The sequence below is a fragment of the Panulirus ornatus genome, chromosome 30 (assembly GCF_036320965.1).
Source record: "Panulirus ornatus isolate Po-2019 chromosome 30, ASM3632096v1, whole genome shotgun sequence".
NCBI classification, from domain to species: domain Eukaryota; kingdom Metazoa; phylum Arthropoda; class Malacostraca; order Decapoda; family Palinuridae; genus Panulirus; species Panulirus ornatus.
This window is the reverse complement of record NC_092253.1, coordinates 4786289-4806605: the sequence shown is the minus strand read 5'-3', so window position 1 is coordinate 4806605 and position 20317 is coordinate 4786289. Positions and strand designations below refer to the sequence as shown.

Sequence of the window (20317 nt, the reverse complement as noted above, 5' to 3'; positions counted from 1 at the left end):
AGGGGGAAAAAGAGCTTTCCTTTCCACTGAATAAGTCACATTAGAGCTGATGACGAATCAATACATCAGACAGACAGAAAGGCATCACAGGATATCCACAAAGGTATACTTACGAAACACTTCGTAAAAAGTAAGAAATCTTCATGATTAAAGTAGCCAAACATATATACTTATACAAAAAAAATTATATATAAGTCGTACTTAAGTATACGTATAGACAAACGCACGTATACGAACACACACGCTCGATGAAGGTACACTGAGGACTCCACCACAGGTACCAACGTTGACAGATAGCTCCCCCCAATTACCCAATACCTTCAGAAGATCGTTAACGACCTCCATCTTCAGAACCATCGCCAACTACGTCAACATCACACAGCCATCCACGTCACCATCACACCGCCAACCACGTCGCCCTCAACCGAGCCAAGATCACAGTCATGCGCACCAGTCTCGCCTCCTGTCACTCCCCATCTGACACTGTCACACTTGGCCCTCAGACCACCTCCAGTTCTCCAGTGCACCGAGCTCCTCTGAGTCAGTCTGGACGATCACACTAAGCTGGGAGGAACGCGTCAGCGCCACCATCAAGTCTTCCAGCTATCGTCTCTACGTTCTTACTGTCTCACGGTGGAACTGAAGAACATTCACACAGCTTTCAGTCCTTCCCGACGTGGCTTATTCTTTTCCCTCCTCCCTCCCAACTACCCCTGCTTGGTCTTCCTCCTTCGTACCTACTCTAGACAGAACCTTCTACAAAAGGGACAGAAAAAAATGGGGTAAACAGAATCATCTCTGGCCCCTCTCACACCAACCTATCAAGAGGCACAGTTCACAGTGGTCCTACCACTTCTCTCCAGTCATCATCATCAGGACCTCATCCAATAGTTTACGAAAGAGCTGTTGCTCCATTCTCGTCATCGTTACTTCCTGTAACTAGAGATCCCCCGTCCCCGAGTTGCAGTTCAGCACCATAACCACATCTACCCTAAATCCTACCTCGTTGCAGACAGTTACAAAGAACATCCCCATCCCAATCACCTGTGAACATTGTAAATAACACTTAATGTTTGTGTAAAGACTGTTCTGACACATTCTCCCCTTGTTAATGGGGGGAGGAGGTGGGGGTTGTTTGGGCTTTAGACCTGTCAACTGCCAGGGTCATTAGGGTCGTGTCAACGTCATGTTACATCCGCCTACCGAAAAATCTTTGAGCAACTTGTTCAAGTTTTTTGAGGATAATTCCAAGACCACATACACTCACACTATGCATGTGGTCCTTCACCCTCTTCCTTATTGCCTTAGTTTTTCTCAAGTATAAAATGTTAATTATTATTACTATTACCTTCATCACTTTCATTATTATCTTTGTAATTATTATTGTTACTATTATTACTATAATTATCTTTATCATTATCAGTATTATTAGCATTACTGCTGTTTTTCCTATAATCAACTTTATCAATATCATCATCACTATCATTATCATCATCATCACTATCACTATTATAAGTACACACACACACACACACACACACACACACACACACACACACACACACACACAGTGATAATCACCATCATAATCTAAATAACGGGTAAAAAAATACATAAAATTGACAAAATATGAACAAAGTTTAGAATAACTGCCTCAAAAAAAAAATTAAACCCTATAGTGACAGAGAACAGCTACCTCCCTAACAAAGGTGCAAAAAAAAAAAAATAGTTTTCGAAAAGTTTACCTAAAAGTTTACCCAACAAAAGTTTATGCAAAGTTGGCTCATAGAGGACCCATCTGGCGATTATTAACTGTCAAATGGTATCCCTCCCATCCCATAACTAGTCAATACTGGACGACCTACCCTGTGCCTACAATTCCCGCCAAAACTCGCCAAAAACGAGCCAAAGTCCTGTTACCAATACGCCGCCATTTACTATCATCAAACAGACGATCATCTATTCGTCAGGAACTAACCGAGTAAAACCTATCCTTACCTAGCAGCACCTACAACTTCTCACGCAAGGCTTCACTACGTCATCCTAATGTATTCATATACACAGAGAGCTGTTGTGTTGTGACGTAAATCCCTCCTAGACATAAAGATATGCTGCTCCATGATCAGTATATTTCGGCTTTCCAGATTATATCAGTATCTGAAAAGGAGAGCTCTTAAGCCTGGACAAAATAACAGCTATAACCAATCTAAAGACAGGTCATTTATCTTTAAGGTCACGAGAGGTCAGTCATATATGACCTGCAGAAGAGTCAATTATCCACAACCTAACAAGCGGTCAATCATCCATCACCTTAAAAGAAGGAAACCACCCATGACCCCCAAAGGAGGTCAACTATCCACAGCCACAAGAGCAGTCAACCATTCAAAACCTAACAAGAAGCAACCATCATTCACAACGCCACAAGTAGTTTACCAACCATAAACCCCACAGGAAGCCAGCCATTCATAACCACACGAGGAATCAATCACAACCACAAGTGATATCCATATGAATAACATCCAGTCACCCCCTACACAAGCCCTCACACCACCTGCAGAAGAAGTAAAAAAAAAAACTCAAAGGCCCAAACTCCATCCACTGACCTGGAGCCATGTTGGAACCCATGCCAGGACCTGTATGAACCATCCACTGACCTGGAGCCATATTGGAACCTATGCCAGGACCTGTAAGGACCATCCACTGACCTGGAGCCATATTGGAACCTATGCCAAGACCTGTACGGACCATCCACTGACCTGGAGCCATATTGTGAGCCCATGCCAAGACCTGTAAGGATCATCCACTGACCTGGAGCCATATTGTGAGCCATGCCAAGACCTGTAGGGATCATAGTCTTCAATGATGGAAGGTTCCTTCTCAATGACCTCTGACTTCGTGCAGGAGCAGGTCATGGCCGAGCACAGGAAGATGTTGATGATCATCATGATGATGAAGAGAACGGCCAACACGATGCACAGGATCCACAGCCAGGGAGGGTACCAGTCACAGTTGGTCAGACCTGTTGGGTGGTGGTAAAAGTGAGTGAAGGGAAGTTGTCACGGAGGTTCTGTAAAATGGGTGGTAAACTGGGAGGATTTTGGGGGTAAACTGTGGTTGACTGTGGTATGCTGGAAACTGGTAGAGATTTTGGTCCTATGGTACACTGTGGTTGATTAGGGATACACTGGGAGAGATTTTGATACACTATGGTAGACTTTGGTAGCTACAGAGGGATGATTAATATGCTACAGAAGAATGATTAGTATGCTACAGAGGGATGATTGATATGCTACAGAGGGATGATTAATATACTACAGAGGGATGATTAATATAACATACAAAGGATGAGTAAAACTGATCATAGCAAAATACAACAAAAAAGGTGATATGTTTGTGGAAAAAAAGTTAGGTGCCATTTAAAGGTTTGTAACACTATTTTTCTATATTTACGATAATGAGTTGATTAACAGGTAGTTTAATGCATTACATTATTGACAGAGTAGTTTTGAATATTTGTAACAATGGATGCACAGAAATTCTATATCTTATAATTCTCTATAGTCTCTTTGATACGACGATACGACCCTTGGCCTTTGACCTGACCCCCTCAGACGACACTCCATCCTAACCAAGGGTCGTCCAATTGTGCCCGAAGGTCGTACAAGTCCCGCCCAGCTAGGCTTCATGTGGTATCAGTCACAGAAAGACAGAAAAAATACATTAATCAGGAAACACGGGATGGAAGTAAAAGATTACACTGAAGTAAGGATAAATTCTTTCTTTTAAAGGACTAGAAAAGAAAACTAAAATACACAAGAGGATACGTTCCCCCTAAACGCAGACTGGAAAACTTTAAACACAAGCAACAAAACTCCGAAGCGAAGCAACGAGGCCAAAGGCCAGTCCAAAACAACCCCTCCCCCCCCCAACCCCCCATCACTTGCTGAAGTCCCCCCAAAAACAAACTTGAAGCTTACGGCGCTCCGAAACCCCAATCAACAATACTCTCGCCGAAACGCGAGGCGAACGAGACCCTCTGAACCGAAGCGCTTCGAGACAAAGAGTCGTCAGAGAGGAGGTGGTGGTGGTGGTGAGGGTTGGGGACCATCTCCTTCCCTTGCCTCCCTCATCATCATCTGTGACTCACTGGTTTTGAAGACTCTCATTATGCAGCAGTTTATGTGGATCAGATAATCCCAGTATTGTCCCCAAGGTCATTACCCTTAAGTCTAGGGAGACATTGGGATTTAGTAGGAATTATGGCTCGTTGTCCTCTCTCTCTCTCTCTCTCTCTCTCTCTCTCTCTCTCTCTCTCTCTCTCTCTCTCCCTCTCTCCCAACCGCCAAAGCCATTGCTGCTGGTCTTGAAGGGCTGATGGACCATGTGAAACGAAAAAAGAGAAAGAAAAATCGTTCTATATCTTTTTCTATCTTTAATCTTCCTTTATATCCGTTACATACCTATGTAGTAGACCACCAGCATCTTGTTTCAGTGGACGGACACTTAGAAAAACGAGTGCATGGAAGAATTACCATGAGCTCCAATGGTGTTTGTAGATCAGACTAATGAATGTGAAAAGGGTTGAAGAAAAACGGAAAGACTAAATACGGAAGAGAGTTCCATACCTTCACTATACGAAGGGGAAGAAAAAAAAAGGGGGAAGGTATTACAACGGTCCATCTTCGTGTGGTTGGTCTCCACAAAGAAGCTATGGGAAGCAGCAATATAATTTCCCAAACATTATCTATATCATAAAGTCGAAATGAATACCTTTCCTAACCTAAGCCACATCTCAACCCTCAATATTTTTCTTTAATTTCTCGAGATGACACGGAAGCAATATTTCCCGGTTCTCCTTTTGAGTTCCTTGTTATTCTAAGACGAAAAGAATCATGTGCGAAAAATCTTTTGCTATCTTTCGCAATCTTTTTTCTTTCTTTCTTAGTTTATGATAATACGTGACTGAGGCCAGACTCTTATCTGACTTATGATTTTTGGGTGTTTTTTTTTTATTTTTTGGGGGGAGAGTAAAGACACCTACCCAATCTGTTTCTTTATTTCCTATCGTGATTTATTGATGAACATCAACATCATCATTAGTCGACAGGATCAATATAAATATATATTTACCTCCCATTCGTTACCCCTTGAAGAAGCCGCCCCTTCTCCAAACCTCAAAACTCAAAATTGATCTATGCTTGCAAGCTTTACGCAATGCGGCCCGACGTTATAATTTAGAACAACGAGCGCCAGCCTCGGCGGCAGAACGGGCTAAGAGTTATGATTATAAGATTAACGTTGGAGGCAGCAAAGCTTGAGGGAAGGGAGGGGCCGTAGTGGGCTGGCGTGTGCGTGACTTTCGCCCCCCAAGAGTCTGGACGCTGGGTTGTAAATACGGCCGTCAGGAGGCGTCCGATGGCGGGAAGCCCTCAACGCTAGAACCTGATCTCTGGCGCTCATTCCTACCAGCGACCAGACGAGGTTTAAAAAGCGGGGGAATTGGGTGTAAATTCACATGTATGCAAATTAGGTGTTTTTTCTTTTCCAGTGGGGGTGGGGGGGCTATATCATTTACTATCCCTATAAATCCATAAGTCCCCACGGATTTACGCTGACGATAAGGTATTATGTAAATGAGGTATATAAATCCAGAGCAATGATGGAGGTATTATTCTCGTAAGGAATTTATATACATATTAGGCTAGAAACTATGTGATTAGTTATGCACTTGGTTGGGTAAATTAGACAGGAAAAGAAATGTCCTCAGCTGCTCTATGTGTGTGTGTGTGTGTGTGTGTGTGTGTGTGTGTGTGTGTATGTATGTGTAGTATGTATAAAACACTTTGAAAAATAAACATTGGCAAAGTCACACACTAATATTCATAAGAGAGTGAATCAGTTTCGATTGCAACACTGGTCAACAGCTTTGCGTTGTCGAACTCAGTGTTGCCAACCAAGAACGAGGGAGCTCTATGGCAACATAAAAAAACCTTTGAGCACCAGCGGAGCACCGGGGCTGAGCCCTGAGCTCCGGACTTGAGAGCGTGGAGATCATTTCACTCCCAGCAACCCTCCCAAAAAAAAAAAGGGCCTCTCATAGTCTTCAACTTCAAAAGCTTCGCATCTGCAGTCAACATTTCCGCGAACCCTCCAAGAGGAGAGACTCCTCCCAAAGTTCAACCTCCAAAAAATCCGTCTCCCTCCAATATCTACAAAACATAACAACCCCCCCTCCCCTCCTAATGCCTTCGCCTCCCCCAAAAGACACCTTCCTCCATTACAATCCAATACACTCCCAAGAACCATCTGGTTAGACATCCCTTAAAAGGTACCACACCCCCATATAAAAGGTACCAACCCTTTCGAAACCACCCCCAGAGAAGCACCACACTCCACAAAAGTACAGCTCCCCAGAAAAGCACAATCCCCCCAAAAAAGAAAGTACGTCCCACACAAAAGCAACAACCTCACAAAAGTACAATAAAGTACCCCCCTCCACCCCATACACAAAAGCACTTTCTCCCCCACAAAAGTATCCCCCTCTCCTCCGTCTCTCCCCCAAACAAAAGCCCTATTCCACAAAAGGACACTGACGCCTTTAACCACCCCACACCCCCGGGTGGAGGAAGGCTCGTCCCTCCCCCGAGACTCACACAGGATCAGCCGGCGAATCCAAGTCGCTCGCCTGAATCTATCTTTTAACCTGATGTCCCACACCCAACCCCACCTTCCCCTCCCATCCCACCTTCCCCTCCCACCCTACCTTCCCCTCCCACCCCACCTTCCCCTCAACCTCCCTTCCTCTAAAATACCACCCCCCCCCCCCCACTCCCCTCTCCCTCCTCATTCAACCAACATTACCGGATTGATGCATTCCAGTGACGTCACGATTCCAGAATGATTCCAGCAGGGGTGCGTCTCTCCCTGAGGAGGAGAGAACGACCCACACACACACACACACACACACACACACACACACCTGCCATTCACTTATGAGAACGTTAGAGGCAATAAGACACATTGTTCTAAAGGTCGGTTTTCCAGTACGTAAGTCCTAGAGCGATGGCACATACCATGGGAGAGGTGATGGGTGGGAGGGGAGGGGGATGGGTCGGAGGTGCCACTCTCACATGGGAGAGTAAAAGAGGTTGTCAAAAACCCGAGGCTGAAGTGAGAAGAAGATTTGCACAGTCAAGACGTGAAGAGTTCTGAAGATGGGGCTTTGTGTCTTTATGTCACTGTCTGTCTGTCTGTTTGGTGAGCTGGTTGACGCACTGTCTCACAGCTGGTCCATTCCTCATCCGTCTGTGTACTCAGCTGGTTCATTCCTCATCTGTCTATGAAGTTAGTCGACTCACTGTCTGTCGGCGGCTATAAACGTGGTGCTGTCCATAGCCTGCCCTCTCTCTCTCTCTCTCTCTCTCTCTCTCTCTCTCTCTCTCTCTCTCTCCCTCTCTCTCTCGGTAACGTCAATGCTTTCCTTCTTACCTGTCAATCTGGTGTGTGTGTGTGTGTGTGTGTGTGTGTGTGTGTGTGTGTGTGTGTGTGTGTGTGTGTGTGTGTACGTCTGTGCCTCTCTCTTCCTCTCCCTCCCTCCCTCCCCCTCCACCATTGCTTCTGGAAGACCTCCTTGACCTGCCTATCGGCCATCGCAGGTTCTTGAGACGTCGAAGTCCCGCTATTGTTCTCGCCTGTCCTCTTCTCCAACATCAGCATCGACCAGGACAAGAGTCCCCAGTAACTCTTGTGTTCTCCCGCCTTTCATCAGGACCTGGGCGTGGCCTACTGGCATTTGTCTTTCCAGAGTGTCTTCTTTCCCCTTCTACATCTTTTATTCTCTGGAAGACTCGCGGTTGCACTTGCCTTTGTGTTTTTGTCCTCCTGGATCCTAGTATGTTTTTTTTCTTTTCTGCATCCTTTATTCCAGGCACCATCGTGTTCGTACTCACCTTAGTCTTTCCTAAAGCCTTATTTTTTCTTTTCCGTTTTCTTATAAAACTTTTTTATATCATGGAAGTGTTGCTTTTCCAGTCATCTTTGCCCTTCCAGGAGCATTTTTCCCCCCCAAGAAGTGATACGTTGGCGTTCACCTTTTCCTTTCCAAGGGAGAGAGAAAGAGGAGGGAGGGAGGGAGGAGGGGAGTGGGTCTTCCCTTTTTTACACTTTTCAGTCCCTGGAAGAGTCCAGTGGAAGTCCGGGTCTTTTCCATACGGTATAGAAACATCTTCACTCAAATATGTTCCTCTGGATCGGGTCTTTCAAAAGGATCGAGTCCTCTTCTCTTAAAGACCACGATAAGGGTCGCAAGTCACTAATACACTATCCAGTGATCTTCCAGTTCTACCTCACGATCTTCTTTTGACTGGAAAGTCATCTTCAGACCCTAGAGCATTAAACTTGAGGCCAGGATTTTATTGGAGGGGATTTTTCTTTACTTTTCCTCTTTACTACCTGGGCATTTAGACCGAGTCTCTTGTGACGAAGTTTATAGCATATTCTGGTTTCATTGGCTGGAAAGAATTATTCCATCTCCCTCTCTCTCTCTCTCTCTCTCTCTCTCTCTCTCTCTCTCTCTCTCTCTCTCTCCACACACACTCCTTTACTTACCAGCGGAGGTAGGCTCGACCACGTAGACCGTCGTGGTCGCCTGGACTCGACCAGACTTTTCCTCTACGCTGTTGACATCGTTGCCAGGGAGGGCACGTCCTTGTACCACGGTAAGCCGCTCAGGCTGGCCCTCACACCGCTCACTAGCACACGGACCTGAGGGTGAAGAGAGCCACGAGTCAGGGTTAAGGGACGGGTAAAAGATATGGACCCAGGAGGGGGCCTAAGGGTCATACTGAGTGACAATAGGAGCCATCCAGGTCTAAGGGTCATACTGAGTGGCAAAGGAAGCCATGTAAGTGGCATGGGAGCAGTGAGGGTAAATGTCAACTAAGGGAGGAGAGTAAGTAAGGGCGAGGGTCCTACAGGGTGAGTGAGATCTCCGAGGATGAGTAAGCGAGGCAAATGGTTGAGTAAGGAGGAACACAGAGTAAACACGGGTGTAAAAAAAAAAAAGAATGACTCAACAGAGCTAGGTGCGCGTGGTGAGTAAAAAAATAAATAAACAAGAGGGCGATACACAGAGGCAAGTCAGGTAAAAGGAGATTTTCTGGGTCAAACACACGTTTGTTAAGCCAACGAGAAAACAGGGGAAAAAAGCACAACCCAGCTGTCAAAAGGAGAGCCAGAAAAAACAAATAGAAAAGAAATACGATGAATACATATTACGGAACAGGAAAAGCAGAATATATATATATATATATATATATATATATATATATATATATATATATATATATATATATATATATATATATATATAAGAGATAGACTAGGAGGCGTGTGAGTGGGATATCAAAATGACCAGTGAGAGGTAGGGAGAGTGAAGCCTCCGTGAGAGTGGGAGACTAATGGAGAAGTGAGAGGTAGGGAGAGAGGAACCACAGTGAGAGTGGGAGACTAATGGGGCAGAGTGAGAGGTCGAGAGACGGTGTTGATAGTGAGAGGGGGAGAGGTATAGAGTTAATTGAAGGGTACTGCTACGCTGGTCTTTCCAGAAGTGAGAGAAGGATAGAGAGAGAGAGAGAGAGAGAGAGAGAGAGAGAGAGAGAGGGAAGCAGACAGACAGACAGAGTGACAGACAAATAACTACATGTTGGAAAATACATCAAAATACATAACGTACAGAGGCAGGTGTATATATATATATATATATATATATATATATATATATATATATATATATATATATATATATATATATATATATTGAAAAAAATGTAACTCCCATCAGAGCTTCGGAAAAAAAATGGACATCTCGAACAGTTCCTCGATTCCAAACGGCGAAAATAACACACGCTTCCACCAGAGCAAATTTAGCATCAGGAGAGAGAGAAAAAAGAGAGAAAAAAAAAAGATACGGTGAGGCGGCAGTGAAAAGGCATGTGGCTTCCAAGGAGGAGGGGGGGAAGGGTGGGACAGGGAGGGGGAGGAAAAAAAAGAGGGGGGGAGGAGGGTAGGACAGAAGGGGGTCCCGAGTGGGGGAGGAGAGAGAGAGAGAGGAAGGGGGAGTGGGAGGTGGAGATGATTGAAAGGGGTGGTAAACGTCTCCAAAAGACCGATGTGGTTTCGAAATGGGAGAGTGATGTGAGTGCCCCAGGGCGGGGAGGGGAGAGAGAGAGAGAGAGAGAGAGAGAGAGAGGGAGTGAATAACAAAAGAAATGGGGAAAGAGGGATAGGATATAAGGGGTAGGGAAAACGGGGAATGTGTGTATGAAGAGGACGATGACGCAAAAAGATAATGATAGAGAAAAAGGGGAAATGAAAAACGAAGAGAGTTGAAAGTCACGGAAATCTGGGAAAGGAGTAATTGGTAAGGAAAGGAGAATAAGAACGCAAATGGAAAGGTTAAAGAAAGGAATGGAAAATGTGCAGAGAGTAAGTGTAACAGCAGGATGGAAAGGGAGAAGCATGAAGGAAGAGATGGAAAGGTATGGGAAGATAGAATAAGATCATGTAAACAAACTCAGTCCTTCCTTTCCTCCTACTTTGACAGGAGGTGAAGGGTGGAAAAGAAAATGGGGAGAGGTGGGGCCAGGAGGAGGAAGGGAGTCTGTAGGTGGAATGGGGGAACAGGGTGGTTTAATCATCCTGGGGAAGTAGTAACTCAGTAAATAGGGTTGAAGAGGGGGGTGTGGGTGGAATCTGTGGGTGGAATGGGGGGAACAGGGAGGTTAAGACAGCCTGGGGAAATCAGCGGATGGGATGATAAAAATTACATAGGAAGTTTTGCTCTCATTATATGATGGCCAGGGAAGACGTGACTACCCCATGACAGAATATTGGAAGTTAGGATTTTAATCAACACACTGAGGATGTCAACATGATAAATGAGATCATGAATTAATCACTGATTAATGATGCACAGAAATAAGAAATGTAAATCAAGAGGACCGACTATGCCGGGATGACACAGACATCTAAATGTAAAGATATACGTAGGGACGAGTGCTCACTCACCAAGGGTTAAGGAAAAGTGGCAGAAGTGTCACATACACTCCCTAGTGGATGTCCCTACTCTGCAGAGGTGTGTCAGGAGTGTCGTACAACCTGACAGACCTCATCCACTCCTCAGAAATGTGTCAGGAGTGCCACAGATCTCACCCACCTCTCAGAAGTGTGTCAGGTGTCACAGACCCCCTGGCAGACCTCACCCACCTCTCAGAAGTGTGTCAGAAGTGTCACAGACCCCCTGGCAGACCTCACCCACCTCTCAGAAGTGTGTCAGAAGTGTCACAGACCCCTGGCAGACCTCACCCATCTCTCAGAAGGGTGTCAGAGGTGTCACAGACCCCCTGGCAGACCTCACCCACCTCTCAGAAGTGTGTCAGAAGTGTCACAGACCCCCTGGCAGGCAGACCTCACCCACCCCTCACAAGAAGTGTGTCAGAAGTTGCTGGAGACCCCCGAGCACATGCCATTAGTCCACGGAAGTGTCACTCACCTCGGCAAATGAGGACGTCACACTGGAAGTGTACCCTGTTGGAGGTGGGGAACCGAAACATCCTGTTGAGCACGGCCTCCGCTGTCCCCGCCGTCTCGTTGTACACGAAGGGACTGATGAGGCTCCCCTCCGGACACCTGGCGGAGGCGCAGACGAAGGGATCAGCTCTCTAAATACAAAATAGTGTTATAGAATACAATACAGTGGAGTTATGATAACAGTTACCCATCTAGTATAAAGCAACAGAGTTAAAGCAGGACATGAGTGAGACATTATTGAGCTTCCGTGGTGGTGTGGTGAACGGTGCTGACTCTGAATTACACTCGGGCCCCGCTCGTGTTCGAGTTCTGGAAAGGGCAGTCGGCTTATAGCCAACCCAGCTGGTCATCCTACCCTTGGGACTGGTCATTAAACGGTAACTTGGCTGAGTCCCGTGCCATCTCGGCTTCCATAAAACAAAATAGGAGGAGGAGCAGTAAGGTCCCGACATTAAACCTCTTGCTTGGAGAAATGTTTATGTAGAAAAAAAGATGAAGCAAGTATCTCTCAACAGATTAAAGAGCTTAGGTTTAACTTTTAGAATATTCATTATATTGATATACATCGATAAAGCAAATCAGTGTCTGTATGGGTGGAGGGTACTTGGCTTGTGAAAGTGGAGTCAACCATAGAGCGTGCAGTGGGTGCAATACTTCGTCAAGAATTAAGCTTGTCTTGGGCATTGTCGAGAAAAGATAACAGTATTATAAGGGAAACCTTCAATCGTAAAGTAAATGGGGCTGAAGGAGACGAAGCCAAGTCTTATGAGAAAGACTATTTGACAATAAACTTGGTGGCGTTCCAGACACTGAAGGAAATAAATGATAAAGTGTTTAGCCTCGTATGAGCCTGTGAGGAGGATGACATGTGCCACCCTGGGCATAGAAAGTTTGGGGAGTTTGTCTACACTTCTCAAGACATGACAGAAACCCCTTTCTTTTTAACCCATCACTAGCATGATGTATTGTAAGTACACCCTATACTTACCTCCACCTACTCTTAGATATATGCCCTTCACCCATACTGTCACTGAAACACTTCGTCTTTGTATATCTAGACTTCAAATACTTAAGCATTAGCAGGCCAGAACTCAACAGTGGTGTTTTGACATGCGGGTTGAACATTTACCTAAAGGAACGCCCTTGGGATCCTCGCATTTTTAGATCATATTTGTGCTCGAGTTATCTGCAGGGTCCAGTACTTCTAAGGAGGTTCGGATTCCGCGGGCGCTCTTCCGCACCTCCTGACTGGTGTGGATCGGGACGAGGAATCCGATTTCAGGAGATCCCGTCGTCACAAAGGGATTTGTTCCCCTCGCCTGAGCCTTGTTTGGAGATTTGCTGAGACAGGATTTCCTCCTATTCATTCCAAAGGTGGAGTTCGCGAAGGAGCTTTGATGTAAATATTGGTCGTGCGTGGAACTTACTTCCTTAAGACGTTCAGTAATAGCACTTTTACACAGACACACATTCACACACACACACACATATGTATATATATATATATATATATATATACCGGAAGAAAGAACAGGGCTGAGGTACAGAGCATGCACACGGAAGGAGGCGTTCAAGACTGGATGAGTTATGTGTAGGACAGGAGCACTCCAGATGAGTGTAAGATGGTCGATTTAGAAGCAGGCAGGCTGACAGGGAGGCTGGTAGGCTGGCTAGCTGACAGGCTGGTTGGGTGAGGACTCGACCAAGGGGCAATGTGAATCAAATGGAGAGCATTCCCGATGGGAGGGGCGGAGATGGAAGGAAGAGGAGGCGGATTGGAGGTTAATTGAACAAGGTAAAGATAGAAAGGGGGAGGAAATTAGCTCTGGACTCCCTGAGGGAGGGGAATCAAGGAGGAGGAGCAGGAGGAGGAGGAGGAGAAGGTGGGCGAGTCTCTTGCGATTCTTAAGGGCGTGGAAGAAGCTTAAAGGGTCACAAGAGGGACCAAAGGCGAGATAAGAACCAATGAAGGCGCAACTGTGTTCAGCTAATGAGGGAAAACGAGAGCTCGGAGATCGACCGACGGCGCCAAATTATGCCAGCCTGGAGGGAAGCGAGGAAGAGAAGCCATTTAGGATTATCTTACGTCTTGCAGTTCCTCAGTGTCCTACACCTAATGTGTGTATGTGTGTGTGTGTGTGTGTGTGTGTATGTGTGTGTGTGTGTTCAGAAACACCACTAGGAAGAGGCAACACGACCACGGTTGTGACTGACAAGAGGACGTGCCAGGCTTGGACCTGGCGAATACCTAGACACAAATACACACACACACACACACACACCAAATAAGTACAAAAACGTTTACGGTCTATTATTTCTGGAACACCTGGAAAAAAAAAAGATGTTCCCAAATTTCTCAACTGGTAGTTACAACTCAACCATCGTCTGTTCTACTGACCTCTGATACGCTTAGATCCCAAAGAACAAACCATCAGACTGATATAATACTTAAAACATAACCCAGTATAACCATCTCCTGCTGGGGAACACATCGCAATTACTCAGAACTTCCACAGCGATTCATCACTAGGGAAAGAGTATCACCCAACCCTCGCGCCACTAACAAAAGAAGAAAAAAAAAAAGGGAAAGAAAAACATGAGTTGACAACCAGCAGCCTGACGCAGGGGCTGCTACCCCCCCAACCCCCAACCCAGCTACATGAGGGGGTGAGGAGGAGAGAGAAAGACACCCCCCCTCAACCCCCACCCCTCCCACCACACTCCCCCTCCCGGAACACGTAACATAATACATTCATTATCTTGTTTACCCTCCTGTTTATCTTGTTTACCCTTCTGTTTATCTCGTTTACCCTCCTGTTTATCATGTTTAGCCTACTTCTGTACCACCCAAACAGGGTGATGACGAAGAGCAGCAAAGAGGACACTAAGGTAACAACGCCTGTGTTAAGTTATTGGGTCCCTGGCGTCCCTAAAGTCCCTTAAACACTATGGCGAGGGGTTCCTCCCCTTCCCGCCCCTGTTTGGCTCCCGTTTTGTCTCTACGCCTCCCTGTTGTTAACGGGATCCTCTGTCTGTCTCATCATAAGCACAGACTGCCTATCTGCCCAGCTTTCCCAGGGTTGACTCCAGCCGCAGACGTAGATGGGGAACCTTATAAAGGACGTCAGATGTTGCTGCTGCTGCTGCTGCTATCCCTTAAAATAAATGGTCGTCTCCACTTGCAGTTAATAAAGGTAATTAACTACGCTGAATTAGGATCTAGCCAGATGTGGACGACTTGAACTAATCCTTCGTTGTGGCCGTCGTTGTTGTGGTCCTGCGTCTGAACGCACGCATTCGAGTCTATATAAAACGTATGTAACTGTTTCCCTAGGATAGTTCTGTAACCTTGAATTTCATTTCAGGGTGGACGGACCTGGTATGTAAACCTGAAGCCAAGAACTTGTGCTAAGTTACTCATAACATGTATACTGTAATCCTGAGACCTGTAGCGTAGGTACTGTAAGCTGTAACCTTTTACCTCACTATTCTGTATTACTCTACCTACTAAAGAGGTGGGTAGGGAAAGGAGCCTTCTGCTTTGCTGTTTCCATCTATCTGTTGCTACAGGTGGGGAGGGACCTTCTGCTTTGCTATCTCCATCTATCTATTGCTGTGGGTGGGGAGGGTTCTTCTGTTTTACTGTCCTGTCTCCATCTATGTCCAGTGTTAGATGGGGAGGAGCCTTTTGCTTTCTCATCCTGCCTCCATCTATCTATAACCCTCCTCCATCAGATGACCTCGTCACAGACCATCATATCCCCTCTTATCTGACTTTCCCAAGTACTTCTATTTAGTCCCGTATACTCTCACATATCCCCCCATGTACTCCCACATATACGCTCACGTATTCCCATGTCCCCCTACGCATTCCCAAGTAACGCCCACCATACTCATGTCCTCCCATGCACTCCCATGCAGAACCTTATAGTTGAGCTCCTCAGGGACTTACCCTAAGTCGTCTGTGAGTGGGACGGTGTAGTTGGGTTCACCGAAGCTAAAGCAGTTCTTGACGCGCATCGAGTGGGCCTCTGCAAAACGAAAATGAATTAACATTTTTTATTGTAATTGTAAAACATTTATTGCTAACATATACATAGATACTGGCGCTCAGGAAGTATGTGGTATATATATATATATATATATATATATATATATATATATATATATATATATATATATATATATATATATATATATATAATTTCATATACCATTCATTCAAACAACATTAGAACACCATAATACAATATATGTTAGATTAAACATTCAGCCATTATAAGAAAACGTATATATATATATATATATATATATATATATATATATATATATATATATATATATATATATATATATATATATATATATATGTATATATATATATATATATATATATATATATATATATATATATAGAGAGAGAGAGAGAGAGAGAGAGAGAGAGAGAGAGAGAGAGAGAGAGAGAGAGAGAGAGAGAGAGAGAGAAATTTGAAAACTATGGTAGTCATCAGAGATCAGAGATAAGTCTTAAGAGTGCTGACTTAGATTTATTATAACAAAGTAACACATCTCAAACCATAAGGTTAAGTTTTGCTTAGCATCTCCCTCCTCTGTTATCTCCTTATGTGTTCAGTTATCTTTTATCAGTACAACACATTCTCTCCCCCCTCTCTCTCTCTCTCTCTCTCTCTCTCTCTCTCTCTCTCTCTCTTACTCATCTCCTAGACTCATGTCATGAGATAAGGTTTTTTTTTTTTATCTGTTGGTGCTGAGTGCATTTTTTTTTCTTCTTCTCGTCCTTCTGGGGCTAAATGTGAGAGTCTAGCTCTCTCCCTGGAGTCGTGTTTGAGCGCGTTGTCTCCCTTCCTTGGTGCCACTCTGTCTTGGGACTGTATTTTGACCCAAGCTTATGATAAGGCCACTTGAGGGAGTATATCATGGACGAACTTAGACTGGGAATGTAGTGGAAGGAGAGCTGGAAGAGAATGATAAAGGGATGGAGGAGGAGGGGGAGAGAAAGAATAATCGAGGGAGGGAGGAAAGGAAGGAAAGTGATGAAGGAAAGGAAAGAGGAAAAAAAGGTAAATCATGAAGGGAAGGAAGTAAAGATGGGTGAGATTAACATTGGGAGCGAAGGAAAGAAGGAATGGGAGTGAATGAAAAAGGGAAGAAAGGAAAGGGATGGAAGCATGAGAGAAAGGTAGGAATAAGAGAAGGAAAGCGAATCAGGCACGAAAGTAAAGAGAAGAAGGAAAGAAGAAAAGGCATGAGAGCATCATTGAAGAATGGGCAAGACATAAAGGAGAGAGAGAGAGAGAGAGAGAGAGAGAGAGAGAGAGAGAGAGAGAGAGAGAGAGAGAGAGAGAGAGGAAAGAGGAAGAAAAAGGGAGGGAAGCATGAAGGAAGAGACAGACATCAAGGGAAAGACGACAGATGCACTGACAGGCAGACAACGAAGCCTTCTCATCACGATCATAAAGGCAACCACCACACAAAGACGACCACAGAGGCAGCCGCCCTTTAGGAAGACGACCACAGAGGCAACCACCTCCTGGGTGGAAGACGAACCACAATGGCAACCACCTAAGGGGTGGAAGACGACCCTAGAGGCAACCACTTTAGGGTAAGGGAAAGACGACTTCAGAGACACGACTCCCTCACCTCACTGGGGGACGCCCCTCTACGCTCTGTTTCCCAACTCTTCACATTCAGTCACCCTCGAAGAGACGTAGACTCCCTCCTCCCTCCTCCTCCTCCTCCAACTTCACCCAAGGGAATGCAAAGCAGCCAAATAGATCACACACTTGTCACGGATCTCACTTCATTACCCCCGCCCATGACTCTGCCTTTCCACCAGCTCGTGCAGTTCTTCCTCGCTGCTTCTGAAGACTAAGACGCTGAGCTTCGTCCTAATTTAGCCATCCCAACTACGGTAACGTCGGTCTTAAACAGGCACTTCATAGTGTCTAGACGTAATACCGGGACTCTTTGCTGTTGAAATGGTCCTTTTACATTACTATTGCAGGATTTCAGAGGATATTGTAACTTCAGCGAGCTTAACTGACCCACGGATGATATATATATATATATATATATATATATATATATATATATATATATATATATATATATATATATATACTTTCCATTATATAAGTTATGGTTCCAATCAACATGGCTGAATTTTAGATCTCGCCAGAGGTTCGGGGGTTGTGACTTATAAATGCTTGTCATGAGTTCTCCATAATGATGGGTAAACATTAGGTAGAAATGAGACCTTTGTTCTTAGTGTGTGTGTGTGTGTGTGTGTGTGTGTGTGTGTGTGTGTGTGTGTGTGTAGGGGGAGAGACCAGATCTACAGGGTCGACTTAGGTACAGAGATGGGTCGACTGTGAGGTATGGTAATTCTTCCAAAATATGAGCCTTCATAATCATCAATTCTTTTCTTCTTAACAAACTCGATGTGAATCAGTTCCTTTATAATTCTTATATTCCTTGACTCAATATACGATGTATGCAGATGACGCTGTGTTGTTGGTTATATCAGAGGAAGGCTTCGATAGACTGTTGGGCCGATTCGAAGATAGATATAGAAGTAGGAAGGTCCTGGAAATGAATACGAATAAAAGTCAAATGCTAGTTCTTTTGAAATGGATGGAAAGTAAGATTGTAAGATCAGTTTATATATATATATATATATATATATATATATATATATATATATATATATATATATATATATATATATATATAATGTTTTACATTCCTTCCTCCAGCTTTATTTGTGGATTAATCAACTCCCCCCGATAAAAATTGTTACAATCACCGAAATTCCTTCGGGTATCCGTTCTGAAGTTAGATAAAAACCAAAGCGGATTTTCATCCTCCGCTACAAACTGGAGCGCTGCCTTGGGTTGGGTGGGGTGGAGTGAGGAGGGGGGTTAGTGGGGGTCGGTCATCGTGCAGACCGGGAAAAGTATTAGATATCACTCAGATTCCCCGATAAAAGATGAGCGAGAGGAGTCCCAATGGAGGCAATAGCTTTTCACCAGCATGACGAGTCGATTAATTCGCAAACGAGGTTGGGAAAAAGAAAGAGACGAAGCTTTTTGGAAAGTGTAGGGAGGAAAATGTTGGGTTAAAGTGATCTCGCTAATCAGGCTCATCGAACCTACAATTGAGGTCAATTCCTCCCGAAGGACCCTCTTTGACCTCCCCCACCCACCCCCCTTCGCTAAACTCAACAGACCCCAAGCGAAGTAAAGCTCATCCATGTTTCCTCCTCTCCTCCTCCTGCCACCACCAAAGGAATCAAAAAGAGACATGTGTGGTCAGTCCTTCCTTCACTATCATCTCCCTAATCCTTCGTTATGACGTGCGACGCTAAAGATTCCCAGTCATATCTACCATCACTGATTCTCGGAGACGAATCAAGATTGGGAAAACAAACTGGACACTGAAGCAGCCACCTTCCCCACGAGTAATAGATCTTGAAACTTCCCCGAAGCCTTCACGTCAGAGCATGCATGAACAAGGAAGAATTCAATTCTGTATAGATCCGTACAAGGAAGAATTCAATGCTGTATAGATCTATACAAAGATTTACGAGGTGAAAATAAAAAAGGTGATTGCAAGATTGACGAGGTGAAGATGAGAAATATAATACCTTATGGAAGTATCAGTAAAAAAAAGGAATCATGCTGAAAACAAGATAAAGAATTTGAAATCGACATACGGTTTGAAATGACAAAAAAAATAGGGGTTCGTATTTCGCCTGACTCTTACGTAAAAGTGATGGTACAAATGTCGAACCATTAGTCAAAGAGAAGAGCTAAGATAAACAAGATGTATAGTGAAACCCTAACAAACGTTACAAAAAAAAAAGACCGTAGGTTGGCAGACTGAATGATCATCCCAAAAACATTATTACAGTAAACATAGACACTTATCAGCAGGTCTCCACCGACTCCCACTCTGGGCAATCCAGTTTTCTAACTATGTTTTGAACGTTCCTTCCAAACATTTTAGAACAGAATTTCGATCTTTGCCACACCAACAGCAACACTACTACTCCCATCATGCCATAAAAAAAATGGCCCTCGAGAATATCATACAATTACTAAGAATTAGATCTAATAAAAGGCAATACCTGGGGTCTCCCAGGGGGCGTTATTGGAACCCCTGACGTTTATAAATGATGAGAGGAAAACGCCCGATGACCTGATGTAACTTATAATGACCTGACGAGGTTGTGTAGTTAACTTGCACTCTCCTGTGTCCCCAAAGTTGGTACCTGCTGCAGGTTAGGTGGTCCCTACCACTGTCGAATGAGACGAGAACAGAGAGCGAAGGGAAAGAAAAAAAGAGGCGGTGAAATTGTTGGGCGTGATATAGACAGCAGAGAAAAAGATAATGGGAGTTAGAAATATAGAGAAACTAGCAGATTAAGATGATTCTGGAGACTTAATGATCAGGGAGAAAATATAGAAGAGATGGAAAATGGACTGAGACAAGACTAAAAGACGGCAGCAACTGATGCAGTAGATGGATAGAGAAAAAGGAGGAAAGCAGAGACTAGAAGCTTATGACAGAAGAAGGAAGAGGGTAAAAGAGAATATGAAAAGGTAATTACCACAATAAAGGAAGAGGCATAATCACAGATAACCTTAAGAAAGGGGAAACAAAATTTAAACCTTCTCCCTCTTCCTTCCATTACTCCCTTTCTCTT

General features: G+C 44.4%; 1 protein-coding gene across 1 annotated transcript in view; it reads right to left on the bottom strand.

The window, feature by feature from the left end:
- The window catches only part of LOC139758341 (uncharacterized), a 277842-nt gene that overhangs the window by 3432 nt on the left and 254093 nt on the right, over positions 1 to 20317 (bottom strand). The window contains exons 6-9 of the mRNA XM_071679630.1: positions 15542 to 15620; positions 11552 to 11688; positions 8608 to 8763; positions 2809 to 3019 (exon numbers count right to left, since the gene is read on the bottom strand). Of these exons, the coding sequence (XP_071535731.1) occupies positions 2809 to 3019; positions 8608 to 8763; positions 11552 to 11688; positions 15542 to 15620 (583 nt within the window). The remainder of the gene's footprint in view (positions 1 to 2808; positions 3020 to 8607; positions 8764 to 11551; positions 11689 to 15541; positions 15621 to 20317) is intronic.